This window comes from Procambarus clarkii, chromosome 86 (assembly GCF_040958095.1).
Source record: "Procambarus clarkii isolate CNS0578487 chromosome 86, FALCON_Pclarkii_2.0, whole genome shotgun sequence".
Lineage (NCBI taxonomy): Eukaryota > Metazoa > Arthropoda > Malacostraca > Decapoda > Cambaridae > Procambarus > Procambarus clarkii.
Window position 1 is genome coordinate 18,385,932 of NC_091235.1, and position 13,602 is coordinate 18,399,533.

General features: G+C 34.1%; 1 protein-coding gene across 1 annotated transcript in view; it reads left to right on the forward strand.

The window, feature by feature from the left end:
* The window catches only part of LOC123767944 (uncharacterized), a 276,215-nt gene extending 263,751 nt beyond the window's left edge, over window positions 1–12,464 (forward strand). Inside the window, exons 39-41 of the mRNA XM_069316973.1 lie at window positions 7,857–7,975; window positions 8,755–8,831; window positions 9,675–12,464. Coding sequence (XP_069173074.1) covers window positions 7,857–7,975; window positions 8,755–8,831; window positions 9,675–9,843 — 365 coding nt within the window. The 3' untranslated portion in view covers window positions 9,844–12,464. The remainder of the gene's footprint in view (window positions 1–7,856; window positions 7,976–8,754; window positions 8,832–9,674) is intronic.
* The last annotated feature ends 1,138 nt before the right edge of the window (window positions 12,465–13,602 follow it).

A 13,602-nucleotide genomic window follows, 5' to 3' on the forward strand; every position in this document is an offset into this window, starting at 1 on the left:
TAAGCTCATAAGGTGTTGCTTTTGGCTTGTGTGTGATGGAAGTGTTGTTAGTGCTGTTGATATGGCCTGTGTGTACCTAGTGTGTGTGTATGCAAATCTTCAATTTATACTTTGTCACAATTTCTACAAGGTATTGTTTAGATCTGTGGTGTAGGGACCTTGTTACTGTTTCTGCTTCTGACCAAGGTATTAATTGTAGTAGATATTTTGTTCAATAACACTAGTATGTTATCCCTATTACATAGTAACCCTATTCCATGTTTAAGGGTCCTGGTAGTACAGTCGGGTTCGTTCTCGACTCACAGTCGAGAATTCCAGGTTCGTATTCCGGGTGAGACAGAAATGGTTGGGCATGTTTCTTTTCACCTAATTACCTGTTCACCTAGCAGTAAGTAGGTATTCAGAAGTTAGTCAGCTTGTTGTGGGGGTTGTATCCTGAGGCGGGGTCAGAAATTTAAGCTTGGAGTGGGTGGGGGGGTGATTTCGATAAAAGCCTAATGTGTATGTATACACACTGGCTTCCTATCTTCCGACACAATGAATATAGGAGTTACAGTACAGTATGCATAAAACTTTCCATGCGGTTCATATCCGGGGAGTGTCTGTCTTGGCAGACAGCCTGTCTCTGTTCATTTCCCTGTCCACGGAATGGATGGTTGACGCCAACTCCTTCAGTTGGCTCTGCCAAACGTACGGGCTTATGGAAGTGGAAGTGTTCGCGTTGGCATGGTCTCAGCGTCTCTTTATATATATGTGTGGTGCCCTTCCCTGATTGTGGAGCCTTCGCAGTAGATGCCTTTCGGCAGGACTGGTCCAATCACAGGGGGAAGGGTGGGGGGAGGAGGTTTCCAGGTACAATTGCTCCCTGTGCCTCTCAGGGGGGCCAGGTTCTGGTTCGTAGTTCCCAGTAGGCTGCACTCCATTGACTAATGCCCTGGTCTAATGTATCGCATATTAGCCTGATAGCTCCAGGGAGCCTCCAGGGGCTGACCCAGAAAATGGCATTTCATTACATTCAATGCTAGTTTTTTTTTTTTTTTGGACTAGATTTTCAGAATTTGGATACTCGGTTGTACTAGTAGTAATAATTAATTTTTTTATCAGAAAGAAAATACTGTACTCTATTAAGAATTTGGTTCTGATGATGCACTCTTCTCTATACAATATACAGTTAGCTGTATCTAGTAAATATGAAATATTTGGCAAATGAAATATATTTACTGTATACTACATACAATATGTAGAAACTAGGTTATCTAACAATGAATTTTTGTAGGCAAAATATTGCCCCCTTATTTCCTTAATTATTCTGAGAGAGAAAAGTACAGTATTGCTAATGTAATGTTACTTAAATGTTTTGATATAAACTGTTCTGTATACTTATTTTAACTTGTAGTTATTGAGGTAAATATAACTAGATTAATTACAAGTTTTCTGGGGGAGCTCCGGGAAGCCTCCGGGTCTCACCCAGAAACTGGCGTTTCATTACATTCAAAGCTGGTTTTTTCTTGTTCATGGAAATATGCTTTGCTTCCATTTTTTGTATAGCATGTTATGTATAGATATGCATTGTTAGGAAGCTTTTCTTTAAAACATTCTTGGCCTATCTGCATAGATACAGTATTGTGAGAGTTAATTCATGCTTTGCAAAATACAAGGCAACTATGTTTAAATCACACTTCTGCCTGTGGAATAGAATAATCCAGCATATGCTTAGTTTTGTCTGAACGATGCTTGTAATGTTTCCGTGCCATGTATATTGTGTACCTGTATGTCTTGTTCGTTCTCAATTTTTATAACAAAAAGGGTCTGATAAATTGACTGAATTCATGTATGCAGGTTTGTAAAATGGGATTATATTGAAAAGAATATTTTTTAAGTTATTAAGGATGACCTTTACTTGAATTTACTGTGTTCCAGTACTGTATATATAAATTTTTGAAATAGGAAGTTATTAAAATTGGTCATTCAGGTATTCACGATAACATACACTTTCTTGCACAGTTTATGTTGAATTCAGTAAGTTCACCAAGCTTTGGAATAGATATTGAGGGCATTTTTAGAATGTGTTTTTAAAAGTAATATAATTTTCTTAATTGACATGCATTATGTATTAAATATTGTACAGTACCTTATAATATGGTATGGTATACATGTTATTGTAAAATCTTGCTAATTTTACTCATACAAGCAGAATCCTTAAGCTCATCAATTGAATGAAGTAAATAATTTCAGTGTTATTTTGGAGAACGTAGTGATCTGCTTGTACTACAATAGGAATGTCCATGTTTAACAAGCACAAAGAAGCATAGGAGGGTTATAACATTTTAGCCCTTCAATGTCCTGGTTTTGATTATAGACATTGATGAGAAGTATGTTTTCTAAGCTATTACATTTGGTATCTTCCCAAGGCAAGCATCTGTTGTGTTATAGACAGGATTCATAAATAGGCTAGACGATATTTAAGTACCAGTGCCGTGAAGATCTTTTCTCACATCTCTGCAGGCATGCTGGGTCATATAGGGTGCTCGGGAGACACTGAGGAAAAGCTCAGAAAAGCTTATGAGGTAGCTAACGAGCTGAGGACTAATTCATTAAAGGTTCAGCCCTGGCAGTTATAGTTTTCAAGTTTTGTAGACTGTGAGCAGGCTCTTCTTTATTTTGAGGAAGTTCCTTCTCTTGTCAGTTGAGTTACAGAAAGATAGTACTGTATGGTAGCACACTTGCCCTGCATCATGCAAGAAATTTTATATGGGTTCAGGCCCTGGGCAGGTATGATTGACAGTGAGCCAATCCTTAACTGTTCTTCCCTGTTCATCCTGCAATAATTGTTGGGGGGGGAAGGGGCGGAGACCAAGTTGTTAACTGATTGGCAGGCCATGTTCCAAGGAAAACTAAGGCTTAACATAAGCTATGGTAAAAGAAGGGTCTAAACCTGCTAATAGGAATCATTTTGAAGATTGCTACAGTGCTAATGCCTGAATGATGATCTGCTTGACTGTTCATAATCCCTGTCTAGGATACATCAGATTCTTACCTTATGGAGCAACTGAATAGTTCTGCTCATAAGAGCTTTACATATAGACTAAAAAGCCTTATTTTCCCTACTTAAAAATCCTATTGTTACTTGAAGTCATGGTACAATATATACAGTAGTTTCACATGAGAAACATTTTTTAACATTATCACAGTTGTGGTGCTGTGAAGTACATTAATACAGTACTGTAGTATGCATTTTTATTGTCAATACAATTTATTTACTTTAATCTGGAAGATGCAGAATAAAGTAATACATGAACATTTCTGAAAGACAAGAAAACTATAGTCTTATGGATTTTTAGTGGCCATAACTGCAACAGCTGTCTTTTAGACATCGTATATCGGAGAGGTATTCCAGCATCTGTATACCTAGAATTTGTAAATACGTCTGTACAGTACCCGGTACAATTGTACCAGGTATTGCAATATAAAAAAGTATTGTTCCAAATGTTGTAGTTAGCAGGATAGTTGGCCTTGGACTGCTCTAACATGCAAGGAATGTTTGAATGAATGACTTTGCTTGACAATATTCCCTCCTCTTATTATATTAACACCTTTTTAGCTGCATTATGCCTCTCAATGACCGACTGCTTATTTCCCCATTTTCTCCCATTATTATTATTATTCGCCTTACAAGTGTCTTTTTGTCTTGATTCCTTCCATGTACATGGCTGTGAAGCGGCTCTCTCATTCTTGTTGGTCACTAGTTATAATCAGGAATGTTTTGCTCGTGTACGAGAACCAGATCAGAAGCACAAAGTTCTGCCATGCTTCAAGTGTTGCTGTAGAATTTCTTAATATTTGAGTGTATAAGTTAGCGAGGGTACGTTTTAACATGGTTACATATAATTCATACAAATAACAAAGAGTTATTGAAGGACACAATTGTAATCAAATTATTAAAAAGTGTGAAAGATATTTGAATAAAAATACTTGTTTTATAATTTTACAGTGTAAAGTCAAAACTCCCAAATCCCTGGGAGTATGGAATAAGTTTTTAGTTGAAGATAATGGTTTCTCAGATTTTAATTTGCTTTCTGGTACTGTAGTAGTGATATGTCCAAAAGTTTAGGTTATGTGCATTTTCCATTAACAACTTCCCATATTATACATGGCTTTGATATAAATGAATATAATCTAACATCACAACAGATTGGTTCATGTTAAATTACCTTCCAGTCTGTCTGCCTGTATGTGCATGCCTCTTGCACTTTCCTGGCTGTGTATATTATATTTCTTTAATATACTGTCATTACATAAACAAAACCCTTGCCTAAAAATTAATATGTTTTGGCTGTAGGTTGCCTTATAAACTGAGAAGAAAAATATATGATGTACAGTATGAAGTTACCTCAATTGAGTAGCCAGCAGCAAGCATGACAATTTGACAAAGGAATTTTGAAGTATCTTTGTTCTAACTCATGCTACACCCTTGTCAGCCCCTTCTATCACCAGTTGTGAGCTTCGGGCACTGATCCACTTCCCAATCAGTCATTCTTATTCTTACACCTTGATTGTGCTATTAATTTGTGAAGTAATGCCTCATTATTATGAGATGGTTTACAGCCCTGTGGCAGAACACTGGGTGTGGTAGCATGTAAGTCTTTATGTGCCTAGTAATGAAAGGTGATTATATCATTAAAGCTGAAGTAATTCTGTAATTGGAAAGAATTACTGAAGGCAACATTAATTGTCATTACAGTATTTATTTTTCTACCCTCATGAAGTTTTGTTTTTACAAAGGCACAAAATATAGTAAATGAATTCTGCAAGGAAGCCTTTTTTGGATGACTTATTACTGTTTAACTCCTCACCAGCGATGTTAATAAATATTAAAGGTACTAGATATCGTACATATCATGCAAATAAAATCCTATAATCTTGTGCATGCTTCTGCTAACTTCCAGGATAATACAGTACCATTATCAATATCTGGTATTTCCATTTCCTACTTTCACATAAGGTTGATATATTCAGAATCGCATACATAGTTGTAATCATTATTTCAGAGGCATACATGTTATTTCATTACATCTTTGGAGTATACAGTAGAAAATGTACATATGTATGTATGTATACATACATGAATCAAGACCAAGCTTGATTCATGTATGTATATACATGAATCAAGCTTGGTCTCCAAGCCAACATGCATCACAAAACTCTTGACTCCTGAAGGAGTCAAACTCAGTACAGTCTGAGTGATTATAGTACTGGACATGCCAAGGGGCATGCAGGCTCTGATTGACTGGATTTGAATCTTTCAGGGGTCAAGAATTTTTTGATACACATGTGTGTGCATACATACTGTATAAGTATATAAATACATGTTTGTAAATGCAAAAAGATTGGCACACACAGTAAGCATATTATACTTGAAGTAGGATATGTATACATTAGAATCACATTAACAATGTCACGTATTATTCTCAGTGATTTAGGCTAACAGTCTTACTTATTGCATAACACTACAGTATAGCATTGTTATTAACATTAATAGCATTAACTCTGCACATTCTGATATTAGATAGCTTTGATATATTTTTGGAAAGTCTGATTTATGTGTAAAATCTTCCAAATTCTGGTAAATGTCAATCCACACACATTTTTCCACCTATAACTATGTAACAGTTCATTGAGGGAACATGGCATGACTGCCCAGCATTTATATCAGTGGAACCAGGTGAATAAAACCAAATAAATGTGATCAGAGCCGTTATGGAAATGACCTCAGCCTTTAATACCAGGAAGATTTGTTAGCAATTAGAAGAAAAGAAGATTAGTTAGAAATGTCAAGACTTTACCACCAACTTGGTCAATGGTAACAGGGCACAGATTGATAGCTCTACCAGAACCATAGATATTAAAAAATCCATTAAATAAAATATCCAAACTATTAAGTCTCTCTACCTGTACTCCTTGTCCAAAACACTGTGCGTATTAGTGGATTTAGACATAGTATGTACTGTACTAGCTGTATCTAGAAATCCAACATTCTCTTTGTAACTCGTTTTGAATATGTACTGTACATTTACCTGAATAAACATTATTATTATTATTATTATTAATTATTATTATTGGAGCATAGGCAAGAGAAACAAAAATTAATGTAGAAAATATTAGAGACTGGTTCCAACTCTGTACATTAAAATAATGTGACAAGTGCAAAATATCCCTGCTGAAGAGTAGAGGTGCTCTAAGAGCATATTCAATAGATATTAAGAGGTCAAAAAATTTTCAACACCTAAATATAAGGGTTGAAAAAAGTTGCCAACCCTTCTTGGGGCTCAAAAGATAACTTTATAAACTCCCTCCAAAGAGTACCCAATTAACCAGGCTGTCACTGTATGCAGTGGTGCCAAACTGCCAGATTGGCCAGACCAAGAGGCCTGGTCAGAGACCAGAACCTGGAAACACAGATCCTCGAAACTGTTTCAAGGTAGATGAAAAGTGAGTTATTCTGAAGAAAATTTATATAACTAATATGTAAATTAATGAAAATCTATGGTTCAATTACATAAGTATTGATCATATTCAATTCATAAGCATTTATCATACTGTGTTTCTTTTTGCCATTTATATACAAATATTAAATAACAGTGCGGCATAGTATCCATGATAATTGCTCCTTTTACTTTTTAAAATGTTCTGCTTACCTTCTACTCTTTCCTTTGTATGTAGTACTGAGGTAATCATTATTCTGATGTCTTAGAAGTATAGTACATGCCATAATTAAAAGCTTAATTTTTGTTTATATTCAGACCATTGAACAGAATTTGCAATGTGCTTGAATATTATATTAAAATTTCTAACACTTAAATGTATATGTTATGATGTATGACCCAATTAAATGATAATGACAATACTCATTTAAAAATATATATATATAGAGAGAAGTTATAAGTACAGTAATGTAGTTTCCAAGACTATTTGGCAACAAAAAATAACTTTCACCATGTAATTAACATAATAACTGATTAGTTAGTCTTAAACTAGAGACTGGGTGTTTTCCACAGCATATCAGATGTATCTTGTGTTAAAATAGAAGCAAATCATTCCAGTCTTTATATCTGAGCTTGGTAAAACAATTTTTTGGTTCTTGGAGATTTGCTTCAGTCTTCACTAATAAGGGCAAAAAGATTATAGAATAGATGACTGTATGCATCAAGGAGGTTTAGTCAAGAACCATCTCAAGGTCTGAAGGTATGCAGTTGTGCAATGAATGAATTTGCAAGATATTTTGCAAAGACGTGTTTCTGATTACAAAGTCATTCACGTATTACAATGCACAAGGTGTCAGCTGCCATTAAATTTGAATTTTTAATTATTGTTTTGAGAACTACACTTTAGGAACCGATTTATAAAGGAGCTATTTGTTCTAATAATGATCGGAGAATTTTTTGAAAACAAATGCTCTCTTTTTAGCTTAATTTACGAAGAGTGGATTGTGATTATTATTTATTTACTTGCAATTATCCTGCAACTTTTGTTAGCAAAGAAAGAAAACTTAATGCTTAAGAGCTTAATGATTTACTGGCTACTACACCCAGATGTTTTATAAAAGTTTCAGTTTTGTTCTGTTTTAATATTATTGAATGTTAGTTTCATATCTGTTTTAAGTAAACTATTATACCAATTGCTTTGGAAGAGGATGACTAAAAAAAAATTCCTTTAATATAGAGTTGGTTGTTACTATCCAAGCAAAAATTCTAATGAATGCATTTGTAAACAAGACATTAGTGGAAAATACAGTCCTCCTCCTTTAGTAATGATTATTACTTCAAAGAATTGGTATTTAGAGTTACCTTTTGATATTGGTGGTGTATCATTGCCAGTGACTCCCAGCTCCTCCTCGCCCATGCCACGGCCCGCTCTGCCCGCTGCTAATCTACTCTACAATGGTGCCTCGACCTACTCCAGCCCTTACTCCACCTTGGTGCGTACACTAAGCTATGATTGAGGTGCCAATTTCCGAGCTTAAGATTTAAATATTGTACTTTGTAATGATAAGACTTGCAAAAAAATTATTATTATATATATATATATATATATATATATATATATATATATATATATATATATATATATATATATATATATAATATAATATAATATAATATAATATAATATATATATATATATATATATATATACCTACCTTAAAACCCTTTAACAGAGAGCTGCTCAAGAAAATGGTAAGAAATTCAATATTTTTCCCCTTTCATTTAGAAACAGCATGGCTACATATATTTATGCACAGCTTTCTCAAGTGGTACCTTTAGTCAAAGCTTTATTTTAATGTCAATTGTCCATTGTCGGTGAATATTGTCTACAGAATATATAGCTTTTATATTTTGCAGAGTTTTTGTGAATGCAGGTTTTTCAGTTTTGTAAATTTAAGCTTAGCACAATTTGGCTTATGGCACTAAGATATATAAAAGTTCTACATATACTGTATTGTAGTATACAACATATGAAATAAAAAAAAAAAATTATATAAACAAATAAGTTAATAATAGTTAACTCACCACACTTTAAATTTATGAACATCTCCAGAAGAAAACTGTTTAGTATATCTTAAGTGCTCTTGTGTTCTTTACATTAGTAACCTTAATGTTTCAATACTTGTAATGATACTGCATTACAAGTTTGGCTAAATTATGCAAGTACTTTACATGGAATGCAGACATAATGATATTTCTGTCTTTTGTTTAGGGGCGACCGGGAAGTCAAAATGATTCTAGACCCTACAATCAATCCCTTACTGTCAACACCCAACAGGAACCTGTAGCGTAAGTTATTATCAAATTGTCACTGACAACATACGAAACTAAGTACAGACACATAAAGCAATTTCTATTCTAACAATAGAGAATTATTAAATATATATATATATATATATATATATATATATATATATATATATATATATATATATATATATATATATATATATATATATATATATATATATATATATATAATTCCTTCTGAAGATGTATTAATATACGAAAGTACTTAAGGGAAATTCCCTTAGGGGAAAGTACTTAAGGGAAATATATATATATATATATATATATATATATATATATATATATATATATACAGTATATGTATATATACAGTATATGTATATATACAGTATATGTATATATACAGTATATGTATATATACAGTATATGTATATATACAGTATATATATATATATACAGTTTTTGTGTAATGACATTTTCAAATAAAGTTAGATAAATATACACACATACCAAAAGAATAGGGGTGGTAGGAGAAGAAAATATCAAAGTGTTCAGTGAGGATCCACAAGGTCTTCTCTGAGTACTCTTTATTTTCTTCTCCGAGGCTATGGGTCCCTACACTTGCACCAGAGGTGGTACCCCTTCTAGGTTTAAAAAAAAAAAAGTGTAATATAATATATATATATATATATATATATATATATATATATATATATATATATATATATATATATATATATATATATATTTTATATATATATATATTGTATATATATATATATTTTATATATATATATATATATATATATATATATATATATTTAATTTATTTATTTTCAAGAGCTAAATTCAATCTAATCACAAGTTAATGTGATATTTTAGGTACCGAGCGCTATACAACTACAAACCCCAGAACGATGACGAGTTGGAGCTTCTGGAATCGGATATCGTAATGGTTATGGAGAAGTGTGATGACGGCTGGTTCGTTGGCACTTCTCGTAGGACTGGTCTCTTTGGCACCTTCCCCGGAAACTATGTTGAGAGGGTCTGAAACAAAAAGAAAATAGCCTTAGGCCCAAAGCTTTGTCCTCAAATCATAAAATATCATGAATTCCTGTGCTAAGTCTCATCCTGGGGCCTTTAGTACATATTCAGTCCCAGAACAAATGTTTTTTACAGTGTTTATATGTTTATCAACTTACCTAAGTTTAGAAGACCTAATGATATTGTAAAGTGGATGTTGGGGGTACAGTACATGGAAGTTATCCCCGTGACCCAACAACAGAAAGAAAAATTCAAATGTGACAACAATTTATTTTATAATAGTGTGTTTGGACTGGACTGGGAAAACTAAGTACCACAGTGTGAATTCAGGGGTCCTTGTTATATGAATACTGACAGGTATAGTAATCTAATTTTTGTCTTGCATTAAATAGTTTCCAGAGTATTTTTCTGAATGCTCCCTATATGTTATCTGGTGCATATGGTAAACTAAAGATATGTGGTACAGTACTTTAACTTACCATGTAAGACTGTTAAGGAGAATCCAGAAACTATGCAAATTAATTAATGTGAGATATGCCCTGGTCTTTAATAAAACATACAAATAAATTATATATATATAATAATAATAATAAAATATACAAATAAATGAATTATGCTTACAAGGACAAATTTTTGTGCCAATCTGATAAGAGTGAAGAATTTGAAGACACTACTACTACTACTACACTGAAAAATATTTTTGTGATTTATATATGATTTACCATGCACTGACAATCTAAATTTTGTTACCTTTCAGTCTTAATTATTTTCCACTATCTTTTAAACTTACATTAACCTGGAAGAATGATGCATGTAAAGTGCGGTTTCCTTGTCCATTATATATATGCGAATCATAAATCGTCCATGTTTTATGCATAAGGCACACTGGTGCTGAAGAAAACCATTAAGCCTGTGCATTTGTGTATATCAGAAGTAGCATATATATTTGTGACTCTATTGATGTGAATGCAAAAAGACTGCATTTTCCTTCAGTATAGAGGCTAATCTTTGTCAAACTGGTAGTGAACACAACATGAGAATTTGTTCAGGTTTTGCACGTGTCTAGTCACACCCAAAGTGAATTTATTGAGGGAAAAAATTATGTAGATGTCTTGTTACCCTCTGCCGGTGCTTTCTTCTGATGTAACAATCCACTATGATGTACTAAGCTAAGGTTTATGGAGCAAACAAGACCTTAGGCTGCGCACAATGCAAAGCATGATTTTACTCCACAAACTTTGCCTAATTTGTACTATTTCAAGGTTTTCTTTGAAAACAATTTGTATGTCCTTATACTGCTCCTGCCTTTCTTGCCTTATACTATGTACTTCTTTATTATTTTTTTTGTTTATTCACCTGACTTTAGGCATTGTGAATATGAAATAATGTATGATATCAATGCCCTTCTCTGTTTACAGTAAATATTATTTTTATCACCTCGTACATGTCTTCATTCTTTTAACTTATATAAATATGGCTAAGTGTATAAATAAAGAGATTATTTGAAGTGTATAAATGCAAGCATTATTGAAGAACAGTTAAATCCTGTTGTTCCAGAGTGACAGTGAAGGGTCCATAACAGTGACATGAGAACAGTAACTGTTTAAAGCAAAGCTATTTCCAACCTCCTTTTGTTGATGGTATTGTACAAAGATGCTTTTATAATTTACTTATTAGTAATTAATTTTGTATATTTTCTTTTTTTTTTTATTCAGCACAACAATCCACAAATGGAACTTTTAAATAGTATGTTTTGAATATTTCTGCTTTTATGGAAACATGGACCCCAGTGTATCCCACCATTTACCTTTCTGGGGAAGACAAAGGCAATGTGGTCATGGCCATTCATGAAATGAAGCAATCAGGTTCTTATAAACTTTTATAAATAATAGTAGCAAGGGATCCTCAACTGTGAAATGATTAACAGAAAGTCTTTGCTACGATGAACTCTGCCTGTGCTTCCGTATCAATCTTCCTCTGTGACTTGTTACAGCCATTATTTTATTACCAAGGTTAAGTGCTGTAGGCATTTAAGAGTTTTAGCTTTGCAACAAAAATTTACAATGTATTGTATCATAGTTTTTCAATGAAATTGCTGATGTGTTTGCTTGTGTTTGTTACAATCTAACATGTTCAACAGTAATATAGCTATGATATTTTGTTAAGGTAAATTCATGCATTACAAAACAGAGAATTAGCCTTAATGAGGTATAATTTTAAAGCTTCCTTTATTGTTAAACATGTCACAATTTTCTAATAGAATTTAGTTTAACAAGGCACACTACACTAAATAGATTGAATGAATGATGGAAAGCTTTGCCTCTACCACCATTATACAGAATAACAGTTCTGGAGTTTTAAAATCAAGTGCCTTTTTATGGTAGACAATGTACTGTTTAGATCAGAGGAGTTTGCCTGTAGCTGTCTTACCTCACAATGCATTATTTACATTTTAGCCCTGTCCTTCCCTTACAAAAATTGGGTTGTCAAATAAACCGAATCTCATCAATTATCAGAAGAGGGGGGTTACATGGGCTTCTTCACTTCAGTATAATTCTTTCCTGTTATGCACAATTTACTTTAGCTAATCATGTAGACTATGATAATAAAATGGAAGAATATACACAATGATTTTTCTTGTCATGGCTTTCCATTGTCAGGAACAAGTACAAGTGCCTTTGTACTGGAACAAATACAAAGTAATTAGGAACTGTACCCGTTCCCACTGTCAGGAACAAGTCAGCTACTCATCGGGCCCTACTAGGCCAATGACTGTCCCACCTACCACAAGATGCAACCCAGGTTAACAGTTACTACTAAGCAATCATGCATTAAGGTCAGGTATAGGTAAATGCATCAAGACATGTCCTGCGTGGAAACTGAACCTGGAACCATTTGGTTTCAAACCGGTTGCACTGACCTCTGTACTACAGTACAGAACAAAATGCCATTTCGGTTATTTGGCTTGGAAGCATACATGTTAGTACTGTATATACAGTTTGCGAGGAACAATTGCATGGACATGATAAATCATCCATGTAATTACCACTCATGTTTTGGAAGGTATGGTTGATTTTTTGCCTAGCTGCTAAAACATTGAGAATATTATCATTACAGATACAAACATTACATTATCCTGCTTACCAAAGTTATAATAAATAAATGAAAATACATGTCAACTGTATTGGCAGTTGGCTATTTTGTAATTTGTTTCACAAGTAAACACCTCCCTGCCCGCTCTCCTATCACCAGCCTGTAGGACCTCACCCCACCCTCAACAGAGAAAACAGGATCTAGTCTTGAAAAATTCATGAGAGTTGTGGGTCATTGAGAACTTATGAGAGCCACCGTTCCAGTCACCCACCCACTAGATTCTGACAAGACAAATATTGCTAGGTATTTATTTCCCCTACCTCCTTACCATTCTCAAGCACCCAATCTTTCACCTTAATGTTCTGCCCTTCTATTTCCAGACACCTACCCAGAGTGGGCAAAGCAGGCAGGGGGAGGGGGTGCAGAGGGCCTGGCTAGATGGCAGGTAGGTCCCTTCCTTCGCCTACCCCTGGCTCTTGGAAGGGTCCTTATGTGTGTCTGCCCTGCCAATAGGGCTGTTCTCAGAAATTACTTGCCTTGCCTCTTATGATAGCCCTCCACAATACTTACATACCCCCCTACATACTCACTCCCACATTCCCACACCCTCGGGAATGTGTGGGGGAAGTACGCGACACATGTGGAAACCGAGTACCCAAATGAGCCACAGGGA